Raw genomic sequence first — 22177 nt, 5'->3', positions numbered from 1 at the left:
TTTGGGTAAATAATTATTTTCCAGTCAGAAGATCCCGGATATGCCGTCCGACGTGGTGGGAGCTCTGATGTTTCTGGAGGATTATGTACGCTACACCAAACTGCCTCGCAAGGTAGGATTAGGATTAGGATTAGGATTGGATTAGGATTAGATTAGGATTGGATTAGATTGGATTAGGATTGGATTAGGATTAGATTAGGATTGGATTAGATTAGGATTAGATTAGGATTAGATTAGGATTAGATTAGGATTGGATTAGGATTAGATTAGGATTAGATTAGGATTAGATTAGGATTGGATTAGGATTAGATTAGGATTGGATTATGATTGGATTAGGATTAGATTGGATTAGGATTGGATTGGATTGGATTGGATTAGGATTGGATTAGGATTAGATTAGGATTGGGATTAGATTAGAATTAGATTAGGATTAGATTAGGATTAAATTAGGATATGCAACAACACCCATGAAAAAAACAATACTATAGATATTTATCTGGTATATTACATTTTACATGCGTATAATAATCTGTTGTTTTTCTGTCTTTAAAGGTGGCCGAGGCCCACGTGCCAAGCTTCATCTTTGATGAGTTCAGGACAGTCCTGTGAAAATCTAGATAAAGGCCTCGAGTTCAGGACAGTCCTGTGAAGATCTAGATAAAGGCCTCGAGTTCAGGACGGTCCTGTGAAGATCTAGATAAAGGCCTCGAGTTCAGGACGGTCCTGTGAAGATCTAGATAAAGGCCTCGAGTTCAGGACGGTCCTGTGAAGATCTAGATAAAGGCTTCTTGGTTTAACTTTCTGTTGATTCATTCATTTTGACTTTAATTAATCTCTTGGTTATGTAATGACCTTTTAATGTGCTAATGCTTCAGTAACACTGTAAATAGTTGAATGGTTTTTAATAACATCCTGTGTTACCAGCTTTGGTATAATGTCACTGTTGTAATATGTCATTCATTAAATACAAAAGAGGCTTTGAATAAATATAATTTTGTTCCATTCTAGATTTGTTTTATTTCATAAAACAGAACTTTAAAAAAAATAACATTTTAAAATCCAATTTACAGTAGTTTTGGTGTCTTTTATTTTGGAGAAATGTCTGGCTGGACTTCCTCCTTCTTCAATGAGACTGGATTCATTGGTCCAGATCTACATGAGCAGATGTTGCATCGCCCATCAACCAATGGTTGCGTGCCACGTCATAAACTGTGCCGCCTGCCTGGCCATCATAAACCACATTGATATATCATATAATGTGGATCCTAATAGTTTCCTCATCATACTAGAGCTGGTGTGACATTCTGTATAATCTCTAAATAAATCCTTCAATAGCATCAACCTATTTCATGTTACAAAAAACAGGCGAAATGTTGACAAAACTAGAAGACATCACCAGCATGTCAAGTGGAAGCTTAGCTCCCAGTCTCTCCCGTTTTTAATTCAACACATGTCGCTTAGACCGTGGTGTTCTCAGTCCTTTCTCTCGTCTCCTGATCGAGATGCTGAACACAGGAATAAAACCACGAGGGGGAATGATTGGTATCTACTCCGATGCCCGATGTTAATCTGTTCAACATGACAACATGGTAACTAATACATGTGGTGTCGTTACCTGACTTTTAGACAAAGCAGCAATCTAAGTCCCCTGACTTGGTGTCCAGTGTCTGTGTGGGTACAGGGGTTACCTGACTTGGTGTCCAGTGTCTGTGTGGGAACAGGGGTTACCTGACTTGGTGTCCAGTGTCTGTGTGGGTACAGGGGTCACCTGACTTGGTGTCAAGTGTCTGTGTGGGTACAGGGGTTAACTGACTTGGTGTCCAGTGTCTGTGTGGGTACAGAGGTCACCTGACTTGGTGTCCAGTGTCTGTGTGGGTACAGGGGTTAACTGACTTGGTGTCCAGTGTCTGTGTGGGTACAGGGGTTACCTGACTTGGTGTCAGGTGTCTGTGTGGGTACAGGGGTTAACTGACTTGGTGTCCAGTGTCTGTGTGGGTACAGGGGTTAACTGACTTGGTGTCCAGTGTCTGTGTGGGTACAGGGGTTAACTGACTTGGTGGCAGGTGTCTGTGTGGGTACAGGGGTCACCTGACTTGGTGTCAAGTGTCTGTGTGGGTACAGGGGTTAACTGACTTGGTGTCCAGTGTCTGTGTGGGTACAGAGGTCACCTGACTTGGTGTCAAGTGTCTGTGTGGGTACAGGGGGTAACTGACTTGGTATCCAGTGTCTGTGTGGGAACAGGGGTTAACTGACTTGGTGTCAGGTGTCTGTGTGGGTACAGGGGTTACCTGACTTGGTGTCAGGTGTCTGTGTGGGTACAGGGGTCACCTGACTTGGTGTCAAGTGTCTGTGTGGGTACAGGGGTTAACTGACTTGGTGTCCAGTGTCTGTGTGGGTACAGGGGTTAACTGACTTGGTGTCCAGTGTCTGTGTGGGTACAGGGGTTACCTGACTTGGTGTCAGGTGTCTGTGTGGGTACAGGGGTCACCTGACTTGGTGTCAAGTGTCTGTGTGGGTACAGGGGTTACCTGACTTGGTGTCTAGTGTCTGTGTGGGAACAGGGGTTACCTGACTTGGTGTCCAGTGTCTGTGTGGGTACAGGGGTTACCTGACTTGGTGTCCAGTGTCTGTGTGGGTACAGGGGTTAACTGACTTGGTGTCTGTGTGGGTACAGGGGTTACCTGACTTGGTGTCCAGTGTCTGTGTGGGAACAGGGGTTACCTGACTTGGTGTCCAGTGTCTGTGTGGGTACAGGGGTTAACTGACTTGGTGTCCAGTGTCTGTGTGGGTACAGGGGTTACCTGACTTGGTGTCCAGTGTCTGTGTGGGTACAGGGGTTAACTGACTTGGTGTCTGTGTGGGTACAGGGGTTACCTGACTTGGTGTCCAGTGTCTGTGTGGGAACAGGGGTTACCTGACTTGGTGTCCAGTGTCTGTGTGGGTACAGGGGTTAACTGACTTGGTGTCCAGTGTCTGTGTGGGTACAGGGGTTACCTGACTTGGTGTCCAGTGTCTGTGTGGGTACAGGGGTTACCTGACTTGGTGTCCAGTGTCTGTGTGGGTACAGGGGTTAACTGACTTGGTGTCTGTGTGGGTACAGGGGTTAACTGACTTGGTGTCTGTGTGGGTACAGGGGTTAACTGACTTGGTGTCCAGTGTCTGTGTGGGTACAGGGGTTACCTGACTTGGTGTCCAGTGTCTGTGTGGGTACAGGGGTTAACTGACTTGGTGTCCAGTGTCTGTGTGGGTACAGGGGTTAACTGACTTGGTGTCTGTGTGGGTACAGGGGTTAACTGACTTGGTGTCCAGTGTCTGTGTGGGTACAGGGGTTAACTGACTTGGTGTCCAGTGTCTGTGTGGGTACAGGGGTTACCTGACTTGGTGTCCTGTGTCTGTGTGGGTACAGGGGTTAACTGACTTGGTGTCCAGTGGCTGTGTGGGTACAGGGGCTACCTGACTTGGTGTCCAGTGTCTGTGTGGGTACAGGGGTTACCTGACTTGGTGTCCAGTGTCTGTGTGGGTACAGGGGGTAACTGACTTGGTGTCCAGTGTCTGTGTGGGTACAGGGGTTACCTGACTTGGTGTCCAGTGTCTGTGTGGGTACAGGGGTTACCTGACTTGGTGTCCAGTGTCTGTGTGGGTACAGGGGTTAACTGACTTGGTGTCCAGTGTCTGTGTGGGTACAGGGGTTACCTGACTTGGTGTCCAGTGTCTGTGTGGGTACAGGGTTACCTCTATATGCTGTATAGTGACATTATGTATAGATATACCATTTCTAGAAGTCATATTCCTCATCTTAATGATACATTATGTATAGATATACCATTTCTAGAAGTCATATTCCTCATCTAATCTTGACATATTATGAGTTGAGATTTGGAAGGATGGCCTCGAGATTAGACCACATAGGTTAATGTAGCCCATCACAGGCCCCTGAGCCTGTGCAGGGTGGTATTTTGGAGTGGACTGTGATTGAATAAGTATGATTTAATAAATATATATATATTTATTAATGGGTTTTTTTGTTTACGTTTTTATTTTGTATTTAATCGTTTGCCCTCTTTCCCGAAATTGTATTCTTATTATTATTAATAGTTATCAATAATGTTGTTATTATCTTATTCAATACCCCGTCCAGCTGGTGGCGGTAATGCACCCCTAACATTGGATGCCAACCGCCGTTAAACCCCATCGAAGAAGAAGAAGAATTCGACCACCTCAAGAGGAACCGGAAACGCGAACAAACTTTTCCCGGTCATTTTACGCAACTAAAGTTGTTTAGTATTTTCTCTTATTTAGACACCAACACATTAAACAACACGTCTACAACCTGTAAAAACCATCCCAGCGAGGAAAGTCGTGAGGTTAGCGAGCTATTTATTGGCACGCTTGCTCAGCCGCCCATAGTTAGTGATTATAGCGTAACGTTAACCGGCTGGTCAGGTATCAACATAGCCAGTCAGTGCACTTGTTTGTGATACGTGGATTCAACCTGAAGGTAGCTACAGATAACTTGTTTTGTGATCGTATGCAGGTTATTATTCCAACCTTGCTCTAACGTTAAGTCAACTACACAAGGTCTCGGTGAGCAACTGAATCAGGTGTGTTTTGAGCAAGGCTGGAACAAAAACCTGCACACCAGTTCTCCAGGGGTTAGGGTTGGACATCCTGGCATCTGCTCCAATATACCGAGGGTGGCTTGATTCATTATAACCAGGTCCCTGTGTTTTGTTAAATCATGTTGATTCATTATAGCTCGGTCCCTGTGTTTTGGTTGATTCATTATAACCAGGTCCCTGTGTTTTGGTTAATCGTGTTGATTCATTCTAGCTAGGTCCCTGTGTTTTGGTAAATCATGTTGATTCATTATAGCTCGGTCCCTGTGTTTTGGTTGATTCATTATAACTAGGTCCCTGTGTTTTGGTTAATCGTGTTGATTCATTATATCTAGGACCCTGTGTTTTGGTTAATCATGTTGATTCATTATATCTAGGACCCTGTGTTTTGGTTAATCATGTTGATTCATTATAACTAGGACCCTGTGTTTTGGTTAATCATGTTGATTCATTATAACTAGGACCCTGTGTTTTGGTTCATTCATTATAACCAGGGTCCTGTGTTTTGGTTCATTCATTATAACCAGGGTCCTGTGTTTTGGTTAATCATGTTGATTCATTATAACCAGGTCCCTGTGTTTTGGTTAATCATGTTCATTCATTATAACCAGGGTCCCTGTGTTTTGGTTAATCATGTTGATTCATTATATCTAGGACCCTGTGTTTTGGTTAATCGTGTTGATTCATTATATCTAGGACCCTGTGTTTTGGTTAATCATGTTGATTCATTAGAACCAGGTCCCTGTGTTTTGGTTAATCGTGTTGATTCATTATAACCAGGTCCCTGTGTTTTGGTTAATCGTGTTGATTCATTATAACCAGGTCCCTGTGTTTTGGTTAATCGTGTTGATTCATTATAACCAGGTCCCTGTGTTTTGGTTAATCGTGTTGATTCATTATAACCAGGTCCCTGTGTTTTGGTTAATCATGTTGATTCATTATAACTAGGACCCTGTGTTTTGGTTAATCATGTTGATTCATTATAACCAGGTCCCTGTGTTTTGGTTAATCATGTTGATTCATTATAACTAGGACCCTGTGTTTTGGTTGATTCATTATAACTAGGTCCCTGTGTTTTGGTTAATCATGTTGATTCATTATAACCAGGTCCCTGTGTTTTGGTTAATCGTGTTGATTCATTATAACCAGGTCCCTGTGTTTTGGTTAATCATGTTGATTCATTATAACTAGGACCCTGTGTTTTGGTTAATCATGTTGATTCATTATAACCAGGTCCCTGTGTTTTGGTTAATCATGTTGATTCATTATAACCAGGTCCCTGTGTTTTGGTTAATCATGTTGATTCATTATAACTAGGTCCCTGTGTTTTGGTTAATCATGTTCATTCATTATAACTAGGGGCCTGTGTTTTGGTTAATCGTGTTGATTCATTATAACCAGGACCCTGTGTTTTGGTATAAAAAAAAATAATATATTTTTTAACACAATGTCATGTGACAAACACGATTAACCAAAACACAAAGGGCCCTAACATTCTAACAACTTAACATCTCTTGTTTCAGATACTTTCATGTTTTAGATTTCAACATGTCCTTGAGTGCAGTCCACTCCACACTGTCTAGTCTGAAAACATGTCAGGCAGATATTGGAACTGGGATGGACATTGTGACCGACGTTGCACTGGACGTGGCAGAAACCGCAGGTAGGTTAGTGGCACGTCTCTATCAGAGAGACACTTGTGGCAGAAACAGCAGGTAGGTTAGTGGCACGTCTCTATCAGAGAGACACTTGTGGCAGAAACCGCAGGTAGGTTAGTGGCACGTCTCTATCAGAGAGACACTTGTGGCAGAAACCGCAGGTAGGTTAGTGGCACGTCTCTATCAGAGAGACACTTGTGGCAGAAACAGCAGGTAGGTTAGTGGCACGTCTCTATCAGAGAGACACTTGTGGCAGAAACCGCAGGTAGGTTAGTGGCATGTCTCTATCAGAGAGACACTTGTGGCAGAAACAGCAGGTAGGTTAGTGGCACATCTCTATCAGAGAGACACTTGACTGTGCTGGTAATACCTTTGTCGAATCCTTCTCACTGGACAGGCTCTTTGTGTGTATGTAGTCAATGGGACTGACTGACTGACTGTCTGTCTGACTGTCTGTCTGACTGAAGGACTGACTGAAGGACTGACTGAAGGACTGACTGACTGACTGACTGACTGTCTGACTGACTGTCTGACTGAAGGACTGACTGAAGGACTGACTGTCTGACTGACTGACTGACTGTCTGACTGTCTGACTGACTGACTGACTGACTGACTGTCTGACTGAAGGACTGACTGACTGACTGACTGACTGTCTGACTGACTGTCTGACTGACTGACTGTCTGACTGACTGACTGTCTGACTGACTGACTGTCTGACTGACTGACTGTCTGACTGTCTGACTGACTAGGAAGTGGAGCGGTTCACACAAGGATGTAACTTGAGGATTTTGGTATATTGACGTTTTTACGAGCCCAGGTCAAAAATATGTGCTGTGTGATATTTGAAAATATTAAATCTCTCTAGCCAGCAGGCTAGTTGGACACATTTTCTACTAGCTCGGTCTGAAAAGCACTAGCCAGCAGGCTAGTTGGACACATTTTCTACTAGCTCGGTCTGAAAAGCACTAGCCAGCAGGCTAGTTGGACACATTTTCTACTAGCTCGGTCTGAAAAGCACTAGCCAGCAGGCTAGTTGGACACATTTTCTACTAGCTCGGTCTGAAAAGCACTAGCCAGCAGGCTAGTTGGACACATTTTCTACTAGCTCGGTCTGAAAAGCACTAGCCAGCAGGCTAGTTGGACACATTTTCTACTAGCTCGGTCTGAAAAGCACTAGCCAGCAGGCTAGTTGGACACATTTTCTACTAGCTCGGTCTGAAAAGCACTAGCCAGCAGGCTAGTTGGACACATTTTCTACTAGCTCGGTCTGAAAAGCACTAGCCAGCAGGCTAGTTGGACACATTTTCTACTAGCTCGGTCTGAAAAGCACTAGCCAGCAGGCTAGTTGGACACATTTTCTACTAGCTCGGTCTGAAAAGCACTAGCCAGCAGGCTAGTTGGACACATTTTCTACTAGCTCGGTCTGAAAAGCACTAGCCAGCAGGCTAGTTGGACACATTTTCTACTAGCTCGGTCTGAAAAGCACTAGCCAGCAGGCTAGTTGGACACATTTTCTACTAGCTCGGTCTGAAAAGCACTAGCCAGCAGGCTAGTTGGACACATTTTCTACTAGCTCGGTCTGAAAGGCACTAGCCAGCAGGCTAGTTGGACACATTTTCTACTAGCTCGGTCTGAAAAGCACTAGCCAGCAGGCGAGTTGGACACATTTTCTACTAGCTCGGTCTGAAAAGCACTAGCCAGCAGGCGAGTTGGACACATTTTCTACTAGCTCGGTCTGAAAAGCACTAGCCAGCAGGCTAGTTGGACACATTTTCTACTAGCTCGGTCTGAAAAGCACTAGCCAGCAGGCTAGTTGGACACATTTTCTACTAGCTCGGTCTGAAAAGCACTAGCCAGCAGGCTAGTTGGACACATTTTCTACTAGCTCGGTCGGAAAAGCACTAGCCAGCAGGCTAGTTGGACACATTTTCTACTATACAGAGCTATGGAATGCTGTCTACCATTTGGAAGCTTGTGTCACCATAACAACAGTATACAGAGATATGAATAATTTTGTATGATGATGATTATTACAGGAACTGAGAATGATGCAGTCCTGAAGAAGCTGGAGGTGATGATGCTGGAGTGTGCCAAACTGGACCAGGAGATCAACTGCTTCGTTGAGGTGGTGAACTGTGTCACTGCAGAGGTGAAGTACTGAACTACAGGGGTCAAAGTTCATTTTCTGTCGGATGTATTCTGGAGATCAGTGTGGATCCTCAAACGGCAGTGTGTAGCCTACTGTCGCTGTTGGATAAGGAATTACAATCCTCTACGTTATCACTCAGAATGTCACTTTCCAGTGATACTAGTCATGTAATGGTGGTATTAAACTAAACCAGACAATAGATGATCTATTTACCTAGTCATGTTATTCAACTAAACCAGACAATAGATGATCTATTTACCTAGTCATGTCATTAAACTAAACCAGACAATAGATGATCTATTTACCTAGTCCTGTAATGGTGTTATTATAGACAATAGATTATCTATTTACCTAGTCATTTTATTCAACTAAACCAGTCAATAGATGATCTATTTACCTAGTCATGTTATTCAACTAAACCAGACAATAGATTATCTATTTACCTAGTCCTGTTGTTAAACTAAACCAGTCAATAGATGATCTATTTACCTAGTCCTGTAATGGTGTTATTATAGACAATAGATTATCTATTTACCTAGTCATGTTATTCAACTAAACCAGTCAATAGATGATCTATTTACCTAGTCATGGTATTAGACTAAACCAGTCAATAGATTATCTATTTACCTAGTCATGTTATTCAACTAAACCAGTCAATAGATGATCTATTTACCTAGTCCTGTAATGGTGTTATTATAGACAATAGATGATCTATTTACCTAGTCATGTTATTCAACTAAACCAGTCAATAGATGACCTGTCAAATGTTGCTAGGCAGCTAAGATGCATCGAACTGTCAACTGTTTCCGGGGAAACTAAGATGCATCGACCTGTCAACTGTTTCCAGGGAAACTAAGATGATGAAGAGGAGTCAAACCCTAACAAAGTCACCTTGTCCTAGAGATATATTGATAATAGTCACCTTGTCCTAGAGATATATTGATAATAGTCACCTTGTCCTAGAGATATATTGATAATAGTTACCTTGTCCTAGAGATATATTGATAATAGTTACCTTGTCCTAGAGATATATTGATAATAGTCACCTTGTCCTAGAGATATATTGATAATAGTCACCTTGTCCTAGAGATATATTGATAATAGTCACCTTGTCCTAGAGATATATTGATAATAGTCACCTTGTCCTAGAGATATATTGATAATAGTCACCTTGTCCTAGAGATATATTGATAATAGTCACCTTGTCCTAGAGATATATTGATAATAGTCACCTTGTCCTAGAGATATATTGATAATAGTCACCTTGTCCTAGAGATATATTGATAATAGTCACCTTGTCCTAGAGATATATTGATAAAAGTCACCTTGTCCTAGAGATATATTGATAATAGTTACCTTGTCCTAGAGATATATTGATAATAGTTACCTTGTCCTAGAGATATATTGATAATAGTCACCTTGTCCTAGAGATATATTGATAATAGTCACCTTGTCCTAGAGATATATTGATAATAGTCACCTTGTCCTAGAGATATATTGATAATAGTCACCTTGTCCTAGAGATATATTGATAATAGTCACCTTGTCCTAGAGATATATTGATAATAGTCACCTTGTCCTAGAGATATATTGATAATAGTCACCTTGTCCCTAGAGATATATTGATAATAGTCACCTTGTCCTAGAGATATATTGATAATAGTCACCTTGTCCTAGAGATATATTGATAATAGTCACCTTGTCCTAGAGATATATTGATAATAGTCACCTTGTCCTAGAGATATATTGATAATAGTCACCTTGTCCTAGAGATATATTGATAATAGTCACCTTGTCCTAGAGATATATTGATAATAGTCACCTTGTCCTAGAGATATATTGATAATAGTCACCTTGTCCTAGAGATATATTGATAATAGTCACCTTGTCCTAGAGATATATTGATAATAGTCACCTTGTCCTAGAGATATATTGATAATAGTCACCTTGTCCTAGAGATATATTGATAATAGTCACCTTGTCCTAGAGATATATTGATAATAGTCACCTTGTCCTAGAGATTAATATCAACCTTGTCCTAGAGATATATGAGAATAGTCACCTTGTCCTAGAGATATATTGAGAATAGTCACCTTGTCCTGGAGATATATTGATAATAGTCACCTTGTCCTAGAGATATATTGATAATAGTCACCTTGTCCTAGAGATATATTGATAATAGTCACCTTGTCCTAGAGATATATTGATAATAGTCACCTTGTCCTAGAGATATATTGATAATAGTCACCTTCTCCTAGAGATATATTGATAATAGTCACCTTCTCCTAGAGATATATTGATAATAGTCACCTTGTCCTAGAGATATATTGATAATAGTCACCTTGTCCTAGAGATATATTGATAATAGTCACCTTGTCCTAGAGATATATTGATAATAGTCACCTTGTCCTAGAGATATATTGATAATAGTTACCTTGTCCTAGAGATATATTGTTAATAGTCACCTTGTCCTAGAGATATATTGATAATAGTTACCTTGTCCTAGAGATATATTGATAATAGTCACCTTGTCCTAGAGGTATATTGATAATAGGTACCTTGTCCTAGAGATATATTGATAAAAGTCACCTTGTCCTAGAGATATATTGATAAAAGTCACCTTGTCCTAGAGATATATTGATAAAAGTCACCTTGTCCTAGAGATATATTGATAATAGTCACCTTGTCCTAGAGATATATTGTTAATAGTCACCTTGTCCTAGAGATATATTGATAATAGTCACCTTGTCCTAGAGATATATTGATAATAGTCACCTTGTCCTAGAGATATATTGATAATAGTCACCTTCTCCTAGAGATATATTGATAATAGTCACCTTGTCCTAGAGATATATTGATAATAGTCACCTTGTCCTAGAGATATATTGATAATAGTCACCTTGTCCTAGAGATATATTGATAATAGTCACCTTGTCCTAGAGATATATTGATAATAGTCACCTTGTCCTAGAGATATATTGATAATAGTCACCTTGTCCTAGAGATATATTGATAATAGTTACCTTGTCCTAGAGATATATTGTTAATAGTCACCTTGTCCTAGAGATATATTGATAATAGTTACCTTGTCCTAGAGATATATTGATAATAGTCACCTTGTCCTAGAGGTATATTGATAATAGGTACCTTGTCCTAGAGATATATTGATAAAAGTCACCTTGTCCTAGAGATATATTGATAAAAGTCACCTTGTCCTAGAGATATATTGATAAAAGTCACCTTGTCCTAGAGATATATTGATAATAGTCACCTTGTCCTAGAGATATATTGTTAATAGTCACCTTGTCCTAGAGATATATTGATAATAGTCACCTTGTCCTAGAGATATATTGATAATAGTCACCTTGTCCTAGAGATATATTGTTAATAGTCACCTTGTCCTAGAGATATATTGATAATAGTTACCTTGTCCTAGAGATATATTGATAATAGTCACCTTGTCCTAGAGGTATATTGATAATAGGTACCTTGTCCTAGAGATATATTGATAAAAGTCACCTTGTCCTAGAGATATATTGATAAAAGTCACCTTGTCCTAGAGATATATTGATAAAAGTCACCTTGTCCTAGAGATATATTGATAATAGTCACCTTGTCCTAGAGATATATTGTTAATAGTCACCTTGTCCTAGAGATATATTGATAATAGTCACCTTGTCCTAGAGATATATTGATAATAGTCACCTTGTCCTAGAGATATATTGATAATAGTCACCTTCTCCTAGAGATATATTGATAATAGTCACCTTGTCCTAGAGATATATTGATAATAGTCACCTTGTCCTAGAGATATATTGATAATAGTCACCTTGTCCTAGAGATATATTGATAATAGTCACCTTGTCCTAGAGATATATTGATAATAGTCACCTTGTCCTAGAGATATATTGATAATAGTCACCTTGTCCTAGAGATATATTGATAATAGTTACCTTGTCCTAGAGATATATTGTTAATAGTCACCTTGTCCTAGAGATATATTGATAATAGTTACCTTGTCCTAGAGATATATTGATAATAGTCACCTTGTCCTAGAGGTATATTGATAATAGGTACCTTGTCCTAGAGATATATTGATAAAAGTCACCTTGTCCTAGAGATATATTGATAAAAGTCACCTTGTCCTAGAGATATATTGATAAAAGTCACCTTGTCCTAGAGATATATTGATAAAAGTCACCTTGTCCTAGAGATATATTGATAATAGTCACCTTGTCCTAGAGATATATTGTTAATAGTCACCTTGTCCTAGAGATATATTGATAAAAGTCACCTTGTCCTAGAGATATATTGATAATAGTCACCTTGTCCTAGAGATATATTGATAATAGTCACCTTGTCCTAGAGATATATTGATAATAGTCACCTTGTCCTAGAGATATATTGATAAAGTCACCTTGTCCTAGAGATATATTGATAAAAGTCACCTTGTCCTAGAGATATATTGATAAGAGTCACCTTGTCCTAGAGATATATTGATAATAGTCACCTTGTCCTAGAGATATATTGTTAATAGTCACCTTGTCCTAGAGATATATTGATAATAGTTACCTTGTCCTAGAGATATATTGTTAATAGTCACCTTGTCCTAGAGATATATTGATAATAGTTACCTTGTCCTAGAGATATATTGATAAAAGTCACCTTGTCCTAGAGATATATTGATAATAGTTACCTTGTCCTAGAGATATATTGATAAGTCACCTTGTCCTAGAGATATATTGATAATAGTTACCTTGTCCTAGAGATATATTGTTAATAGTCACCTTGTCCTAGAGATATATTGTTAATAGTCACCTTGTCCTAGAGATATATTGATAATAGTCACCTTGTCCTAGAGATATATTGATAATAGTCACCTTGTCCTAGATATATATTGATAATAGTCACCTTGTCCTAGAGATATATTGATAGTCACCTTGTCCTAGAGATATATTGATAATAGTTACCTTGTCCTAGAGATATATTGATAATAGTCACCTTGTCCTAGAGATATATTGATAATAGTCACCTTGTCCTAGAGATATATTGATAATAGTCACCTTGTCCTAGAGATATATTGATAATAGTCACCTTGTCCTAGAGATATATTGATAATAGTCACCTTGTCCTAGAGATATATTGATAATAGTCACCTTGTCCTGGAGATATATTGATAATAGTCACCTTGTCCTGGAGATATATTGATAATAGTCACCTTGTCCTGGAGATATATTGATAATAGTCACCTTGTCCTGGAGATATATTGATAATAGTCACCTTGTCCTGGAGATATATTGATAATAGTCACCTTGTCCTAGAGATATATTGATAATAGTCACCTTGTCCTAGAGATATATTGATAATAGTCACCTTGTCCTAGAGATATATTGATAATAGTCACCTTGTCCTAGAGATATATTGATAATAGTCACCTTGTCCTAGAGATATATTGATAATAGTCACCTTGTCCTAGAGATATATTGATAATAGTCACCTTGTCCTAGAGATATATTGATAATAGTCACCTTGTCCTAGAGATATATTGATAATAGTCACCTTGTCCTAGAGATATATTGATAATAGTCACCTTGTCCTAGAGATATATTGATAATAGTCACCTTGTCCTAGAGATATATTGATAATAGTCACCTTGTCCTAGAGATATATTGTTAATAGTCACCTTGTCCTAGAGATATATTGATAATAGTCACCTTGTCCTAGAGATATATTGATAATAGTCACCTTGTCCTAGAGATATATTGATAATAGTCACCTTGTCCTAGAGATATATTGATAATAGTCACCTTGTCCTAGAGATATATTGATAATAGTCACCTTGTCCTAGAGATATATTGATAATAGTCACCTTGTCCTAGAGATATATATGATAATAGTCACCTTGTCCTAGAGATATATATGATAATCGTCACCTTGTCCTAGAGATATATTGATAAAAGTCACCTTGTCCTAGAGATATATTGATAAAAGTCACCTTGTCCTAGAGATATATTGATAAAAGTCACCTTGTCCTAGAGATATATTGATAATAGTCACCTTGTCCTAGAGATATATTAATAATAGTCACCTTGTCCTGGAGATATATTGATAAAAGTCACCTTGTCCTAGAGATATATTGATAATAGTCACCTTGTCCTGGAGATATATTGATAAAAGTCACCTTGTCCTAGAGATATATTGATAAAAGTCACCTTGTCCTGGAGAGATTTACATGGTTATTAATATGTCACACCGGGGTAAACTACAACAAACACAGCCCTTATTTTAACTGTTTCTAAAATCCCCTATAGGGGGGACAAATGAATGGTGGAAAAACAATTGGAACCATTTCCCTGTTTTGAGCCGCTAGGTTTTATGGGTATTATGACACCACCTCCACAGTGGGGCTCTATAACACCCAGGTCGTATTCCTTTGGCACCAGACTTATCGAAGCGGTCTGAAACAGGGAGGGACTAACTGATCGTCTGAAACAGGGAGGGACTAACTGATCGTCTGAAACATCGAGGGACTAACTGATCGTCTGAAACATCAAGGGACTAACTGATCGTCTGAAACAGGGAGGGACTAACTGATCGTCTGAAACAGGGAGGGACTAACTGATCGTCTGAAACGGGGAGGGACTAACTGAACGTCTGAAACGGGGAGGGACTAACTGATCGTCTGAAACGGGGAGGGACTAACTGATCGTCTGAAACAGGTAGGGACTAACTGATCGTCTGAAACAGGTAGGGACTAACTGATCGTCTGAAACAGGGAGGGACTAACTGATCGTCTGAAACAGGGAGGGACTAACTGATCGTCTGAAACATCGAGGGACTAACTGATCGTCTGAAACAGGGAGGGACTAACTGATCGTCTGAAACGGGGAGGGACTAACTGAACGTCTGAAACGGAGGAACTAACTGATCGTCTGAAAAGGGGAGGGACTAACTGATCGTCTGAAACGGGGAGGGACTAACTGATTGGCTGAAACGGGGAGGGACTAACTGATTGGCTGAAACGGGGAGGGACTAACTGATTGGCTGAAACGGGGAGGGGCTAACTGATCGGCTGAAACGGGGAGGGGCTAACTGATCGTCTGAAACGGGGAGGGGCTAACTGATCGTCTGAAACGGGGAGGGGCTAACTGATCGTCTGAAACGGGGAGGGGCTAACTGATCGTCTGAAACGGGGAGGGGCTAACTGATCACCTGAAACGGGGAGGGGCTAACTGATCGTCTGAAACGGGGAGGGGCTAACTGATCGTCTGAAACGGGGTGGGGCTAACTGATCGTCTGAAACGGGGTGGGGCTAACTGATCGTCTGAAACGGGGTGGGACTAACTGATCGTCTGAAACGGGGAGGGACTAACTGATCGTCTGAAACAGAGAGGGACTAACTGATCGTCTGAAACAGAGAGGGACTAACTGATCGTCTGAAACAGAGAGGGACTAACTGATCGTCTGAAACAGAGAGGGACTAACTGATCGTCTGAAACAGAGAGGGACTAACTGATCGTGTCTATATATGAAATTCTTCGTGCCCCCCCCCCCCTAGACCACCTGTCTGCCCCCCCCTAGACCACCTGTCTGCCCCCCCCTAGACCACCTGTCTGCCCCCCCCTAGACCACCTGTCTGCCCCGCCCCCAAGACCACCTGTCTGCCCCCCCCTAGACCACCTGTCTGCCCCCCCCTAGACCACCTGTCTGAGCACCTGTCTGCCCCCCCTAGACCACCTGTCTGCCCCCCCAGACCACCTGTCTGTCCCCCCTAGACCACCTGTCTGCCCCCCCCTAGACCACCTGTCTGCCCCCCCTAGACCACCTGTCTGCCCCCCCTAGACCACCTGTCTGCCCCCCCCAGAGCACCTGTCTGCCCCCCCAGAGCACCTGTCTGCCACCTCTAGACCACCTGTCTGCCCCCCCCCAGAGCACCTGTCTGCCCCCCCTAGACCACCTGTCTGCCCCCCCTAGAGCACCTGTCTGCCCCCCCTAGAGCACCTGTCTGCCCCCCCCAGAGCTCCTGTCTGCCCCCCCCCAGAGCTCCTGTCTGCCCCCCCAGCACCTGTCTGATGTTAACTTCCTCCTGTTCTCCAGGTGAGGAACCAGGAGCCCGAGGCCATGTTCAGACTGAAGTCTCTGGTGAAGGAGAAGTTCACTGAGACACACAGCAGTCTGTCTGAGGGAGAGCTACAGAACCACGTCAAGCTGGTCAGCTTTAAGGAGAACGTCAGAAACGTACTCAAAACAGGTGAGACACACACACACACACACACACACACACACACACACACACACACACACACACACACACTAGTTCAAATCAAATCTAATGTTATTTGGTCACATACATACGGTTAGCAGATGTTAGTGCGAGTGTAGCGAAATGCTTGTGCTTCTAGTTCCGACAATGCAGTAATAACCAACAAGTAATCTAACTAACAATTCCAAAATACACAGTGTAAGGGGATAAGGAATATGTACATAAGGATATATGAATGAGTGATGGTACAGAGCAGCATAGGCAAGATACAGTAGATGATATCGAGTACAGTATATACATATGAGATGAGTATGTAAACCAAGTGGCATAGTTAAAGTGGCTAGTGATACATGTATTACATAAGGATGCAGTCGATGATATAGAGTACAGTATATACGTATGCATATGAGATGAATAATGTAGGGTAAGTAACATTATATAAGGTAGCATTGTTTAAAGTGGCTAGTGATATATTTTACATCATTTCCCATCAATTCCCATTATTAAAGTGGCTGGAGTTGAGTCAGTGTGTTGGCAGCAGCCACTCAATGTTAGTGGTGGCTGTTTAACAGTCTGATGGCCTTGAGATAGAAGCTGTTGTTCAGTCTCTCGGTCCCAGCTTTGATGCATAGTTGTATGTAGACTAGCAGCATGTCCCACATGGTGACTGGTTAACCTGTCTTGTGTGTATGTTCTGTCTCCATCAGTGAACCCTGAGGCAGCAGAGAATATGGAGGAGGAGCCGGATGAGGATGTTGCTGTGACGCAGAGTGAGGTTAACTTCACCTGTCCCCTGACTCAGGTTGGTCTCTACTCCTCCTGTCAGTATCTAACCTGTCCCATCACTCAGGTTGGTCTCAGTATCTAACCTGTCCCCTGACTCAGGTTGGTCTCTACTCCTCCTGTCAGTAGCTAACCTGTCCCCTGACTCAGGTTGGTCTCTCTCCTCCTCTCAGTAACTAACCTGTCCCCTTACTCAGGTTGGTCTCTACTCCTCCTGTCAGTATCTAACCTGTCCCCTGACTCAGGTTGGTCTCTACTCCTCCTGTCAGTAACTAACCTGTCCCCTGACTCAGGTTGGTCTCAGTATCTAACCTGTCCCCTGACTCAGGTTGGTCTCAGTATCTAACCTGTCCCCTGACTCAGGTTGGTCTCTACTCCTCCTGTCAGTAACTAACCTGTCCCCTGACTCATGTTGGTCTCTCTCCTCCTGTCAGTAACTAACCTGTCCCCTGACTCAGGTTGGTCTCTCTCCTCCTGTCAGTATCTAACCTGTCCCCTGACTCAGGTTGGTCTCTACTCCTCCTGTCAGTATCTAACCTGTCCCCTGACTCAGGTTGGTCTCTACTCCTCCTGTCAGTATCTAACCTGTCCCCTGACTCAGGTTGGTCTCTACTCCTCCTGTCAGTATCTAACCTGTCCCCTCAGGTTGGTCTCTCTCCTCCTGTCAGTATCTAACCTGTCCCCTCAGGTTGGTCTCTACTCCTCCTGTCAGTATCTAACCTGTCCCATCAGGTTGGTCTCTCTCCTCCTGTCAGTATCTAACCTGTCCCCTCAGGTTGGTCTCTCCTCCTCCTGTCAGTATCTAACCTGTCCCCTCAGGTTGGTCTCTACTCATCCTGTCAGTATCTAACCTGTCCCCTCAGGTTGGTCTCTACTCCTCCTGTCAGTATCTAACCTGTCCCCTCAGGTATGTCTTTCCCATTGTAAACTAATCTGCCCGGCAACAGGACAATAAAGCCTCTGGTTGTGTCCATGTTGTTGTGTGGCCCTGCAGGTGGAGATGGTGAACCCAATGAAGAATAAGAAGTGTAACCACCACTACGACCGGGACGCCATTATGGGGATGATCAAGGCCCGGCAAAACCAGAAGAAGAAGTTACGGTGAGACGTGACGCTCCTACTGTCTTGTTTAGTCGATTCATTTACACTCTGTTGTCTTGAGTCTGCCTGTTACTGTTATAGCACCTTGTCAATCAGGATGTGATGTCGCCTCTCTGTCCTACCCTGTTACTGTTAGGACCTTGTCAATCAGGATGTGACGTCATCTCTCTGCCCTACCCTGTTGCTATAGCACCTTGTCAATCAGGATGTGATGTCGTCTCTCCGTCCTACCCTGCTGTTTTCTCACCTTGTCAATCAGGATGTGATGTCGTCTCTGTCCTACCCTGTTGCTATAGCACTTTGTCAATCAGGATGTGATGTCGTCTCTCTGTCCTACCCTGTTACTGTTAGCACCTTGTCAATCAGGATGTGATGTCGTCTCTCCGTCCTACCCTGTTGTTATAGCACCTTGTCAATCAGGATGTGATGTCGTCTCTCCGTCCTACCCTGCTGTTTTCTCACCTTGTCAATCAGGATGTGATGTCGTCTCTCCGTCCTACCCTGTTGTTATAGCACCTTGTCAATCAGGATGTGATGTCGTCTCTCTGTACTACCCTGTTACTGTTAGCACCTTCTCAATCAGGATGTGATGTCGTCTCTCTGTCCTACCCTGCTGTTTTCTCACCTTGTCAATCAGGATGTGATGTCGTCTCTCCGTCCTACCCTGCTGTTTTCTCACCTTGTTTTACACTTAAACAACTGTTGCAGTAAAACATTAGATTGATTCATTAGCATATTCCTTTTCTCCGTCCCACAGCTGTCCGGTGGTTGGCTGTGGCAACACGGACGTGAAGCAGGGAGACTTGATCCTAGATCAGATTATGAAGAGACAGATCCAGAAGAGGTAGACTACCACGGCATGATTCTGGGGTACGCCAACTCATCAAACCTGACAATAATAATTTGACTTTTATTTAATTGAGGAAAAAACATGACTTGTTGTTGTTGTGACCAAATGTTATCTTGCTGCTGTGTCTGATCGTATTTGTACGTCACAGAGTTGCACTATTCTGAAGTTTTACATAACAAAACCTCTCTTTATTTATACATAAGGGATTCATATTCTTTAGTCAGTTCAATAAAGGTATATTGGGGGGGGGGGGGGGGCAGGTAGCCTAGTGGTTAGAGACAGGTAGCCTAGTGGTTAGAGACAGGTAGCCTAGTGGTTAGAGACAGGTAGCCTAGTGGTTAGAGACAGGTAGCCTAGTGGTTAGAGACAGGTAGCCTAGTGGTTAGAGACAGGTAGCCTAGTGGTTAGAGCAGGTAGCCTGGTGGTTAGAGCAGGTAGCCTGGTGGTTAGAGACAGGTAGCCTAGTGGTTAGAGACAGGTAGCCTAGTGGTTAGAGACAGGTAGCCTAGTGGTTAGAGACAGGTAGCCTAGTGGTTAGAGCAGGTAGCCTAGTGGTTAGAGACAGGTAGCCTAGTGGTTAGAGACAGGTAGCCTAGTGGTTAAAGACAGGTAGCCTAGTGGTTAGAGACAGGTAGCCTAGTGGTTAGAGACAGGTAGCCTAGTGGTTAGAGACAGGTAGCCTGGTGGTTAGAGACAGGTAGCCTAGTGGTTAGAGACAGGTAGCCTGGTGGTTAGAGACAGGTAGCCTGGTGGTTAGAGACAGGTAGCCTGGTGGTTAGAGACAGGTAGCCTGGTGGTTAGAGACAGGTAGCCTGGTGGTTAGAGACAGGTAGCCTGGTGGTTAGAGACAGGTAGCCTAGTGGTTAGAGACAGGTAGCCTGGTGGTTAGAGACAGGTAGCCTAGTGGTTAGAGACAGGTAGCCTAGTGGTTAGAGACAGGTAGCCTAGTGGTTAGAGACAGGTAGCCTAGTGGTTAGAGACAGGTAGCCTAGTGGTTAGAGACAGGTAGCCTAGTGGTTAGAGACAGGTAGCCTAGTGGTTAGAGCATTGGGCCAGTAACCGAAAGGTTGCTAGATCGAATCCCTAAGCTGACAAGTTATAAATGTGTCATTCTGCCCCCCTGAACAAGGCAGTTTACCCACTTTTCCCAGGTAGGCCGTCGTTATAAATAAGAATTTGTTCTTAACTGACTTGCCTAGTTAAATAAAAAAATGTTTTTTCATCCTATGCCTTTGGTGTTGAGAACCTGCAGTTACTGTAATAGACCACTGGGGGGCAGTGTCGTCCCTGGAATAAACCACAAAGGGATCAGGAGAGGTGACTCAGGTCATGAAGAGAGAAGCTGGATAATCAGCCTACTTCTTCTGAGAGAGTTGGGCTAAATGAATCAGAGAATGTGGGTTTCCTAAATACTTACAAACCACAGAAAGATCATGTCTGTAACATACAACGTGAAACGATGATTGAATAAATGATGTGGAAATGATCAAATATCTATTTTCAGTACCTTCCTAAAAGTAGACTATTTCATTGTGTGAAATCTGTGAATCAATTCAGTTGAGTGATTAAATCTGTCTCCCCTCCTGACTCTCCCCTGCCTCTCCTCTCCTGCCTATCCCTCTCCTGCCTCTCCCTCTCCTTCCTCTCCCTCTCCTGCATCTCCTCTACTGCCTCTCCTGCCTCTCCTCTGCTGCCTCTCCCTCTCCTGCCTCTGCCTCTCCTCTACTGCCTCTCCTCTCCTGCCTCTCCCTCTGCTGCCTCTCCCTCTCCTGCCTCTGCCTCTGCTGCCTCTCCCTCTCCTGCCTCTCCCTCTCCTGCCTCTCCTCCTGCCTCTCCTCTCCTGCCTCTCCCTCTCCTGCTTCTCTTCTCCTGCCTCTCCCTCTCCTGCCTCTCCCTCTCCTGCCTCTCCCTCTCCTGCCTCTCCCTCTCCTCTCCTGCCTCTCCCTCTCCCCCTGCCTCTCCCCCTGCCTCTCCTCTCCTGCCTCTCCCTCTCCTCCCTCTCCTCTCCTGCCTCCATGTAAACTGAAGACTCTTTGTTCACAGGACAGCAACAAACAGAGAGTGTGCTGAGATGGAACTAGGTGAAGCTAATCTTTTAATAATCTTACGTCAGGTTTTTTAATAAGATTTCAGATGCAGCTTTGCTTATTGTTCCCCCCCCCCCCCTCATCTAATGCTTTGCTTATTGTTCCCCCCCCCCCCCCCCCCCTCATCTAATGCTTTGCTTATTGTCCCCCCCCCCCCCCCTCATCTAATGCTGCGGCCCAAATTGCACCCTATTCCTTGTGTAGTGCACTACTATTGACCAGGGCCCATAGGGTGTCGTTTGGGACGTAGCCTCTTAAAGGGTAGGGCATGACGTACTAACCATTTGCAGACAGAATTGAGAGCGGAGAAATGATTTACAGACCAACGATACAACATTTATTTTGAGTCATTTATTCACATTAAATCGAGGTCTGTTTTGTAATTAATAATCCACGTTATCTGCTCGTTTTCATGTAGTTTCATCACAGTTAATTTCACAGCAGTTTTTAGTTTGTGTTGGCAAACCAATGAACACTCACCATTAGTGCCAGACTGTTCCATCTCTTAGACCTGGGTCTGAATATTATACTCCCCACTCTGTTTGTCCCAGCCTGTTCCATCTCTTAGACCTGGGTCTGGATATTATACTCCCCACTCTGTCCCAGCCTGTTCCATCTCTTAGACCTGGGTCTGGATATTATACTCCCCACTCTGTCCCAGCCTGTTCCA

The 22177-nt window shown here is 42.8% G+C and overlaps 2 protein-coding genes across 8 annotated transcripts in view; both read left to right on the top strand.

Annotated features, from left to right (window-relative positions):
• The window catches only part of LOC109883820 (WASH complex subunit 5), a 50932-nt gene extending 49927 nt beyond the window's left edge, over window positions 1-1005 (top strand). For 2 of the 5 annotated variants that reach the window (XM_031820981.1, XM_031820984.1), the window contains exons 28-29: window positions 25-112; window positions 553-1005. In XM_031820981.1, the coding sequence (XP_031676841.1) occupies window positions 25-112; window positions 553-609 (145 nt within the window). In that variant the 3' untranslated portion in view covers window positions 610-1005. The remainder of the gene's footprint in view (window positions 1-24; window positions 113-552) is intronic. The other 3 variants (XR_004209049.1, XM_031820983.1, XM_031820982.1) reach the window with 3 other exon arrangements.
• A 3207-nt stretch (window positions 1006-4212) lies between these two features.
• LOC116371872 (E3 SUMO-protein ligase NSE2) lies at window positions 4213-20906 on the top strand. Of its 3 annotated transcripts, none has more exons than XM_031820978.1 (8): window positions 4213-4364; window positions 6140-6279; window positions 8311-8423; window positions 16521-16674; window positions 17394-17488; window positions 18464-18570; window positions 19328-19440; window positions 20673-20906. In XM_031820978.1, exons 2-7 carry the CDS (start codon window positions 6165-6167, stop codon window positions 19416-19418), a joined length of 675 nt encoding a protein of 224 aa, XP_031676838.1. In that variant the 5' UTR covers window positions 4213-4364; window positions 6140-6164; the 3' UTR covers window positions 19419-19440; window positions 20673-20906. The 3 variants fall into 3 exon arrangements, with proteins under 3 accessions (XP_031676838.1, XP_031676839.1, XP_031676840.1); XM_031820979.1 differs by having other exon boundaries at window positions 20664-20906; XM_031820980.1 differs by lacking the exon at window positions 20673-20906 and having other exon boundaries at window positions 4213-4498; window positions 19328-19812.
• Window positions 20907-22177: the final 1271 nt, after the last annotated feature.

The sequence above is a fragment of the Oncorhynchus kisutch genome, unplaced genomic scaffold (genome assembly GCF_002021735.2).
Source record: "Oncorhynchus kisutch isolate 150728-3 unplaced genomic scaffold, Okis_V2 scaffold3809, whole genome shotgun sequence".
Classification (NCBI taxonomy): domain Eukaryota; kingdom Metazoa; phylum Chordata; class Actinopteri; order Salmoniformes; family Salmonidae; genus Oncorhynchus; species Oncorhynchus kisutch.
Note: the sequence above shows the minus strand (reverse complement) of the source record. Positions and strands in the feature narration are given on the sequence as shown.

Bases quoted from the DNA above. Each gene is read 5' to 3' on its own strand.
- LOC116371872 (XM_031820978.1), top strand. From the start codon at position 6,165: ATGTCCTTGAGTGCAGTCCACTCCACACTGTCTAGTCTGAAAACATGT. The intron at 6,280-8,310 runs GTAGGTTAGTGG...TGATTATTACAG, and splicing joins GGACGTGGCAGAAACCGCAG to GAACTGAGAATGATGCAGTC. The intron at 18,571-19,327 runs GTGAGACGTGAC...TCCGTCCCACAG, and splicing joins AACCAGAAGAAGAAGTTACG to CTGTCCGGTGGTTGGCTGTG.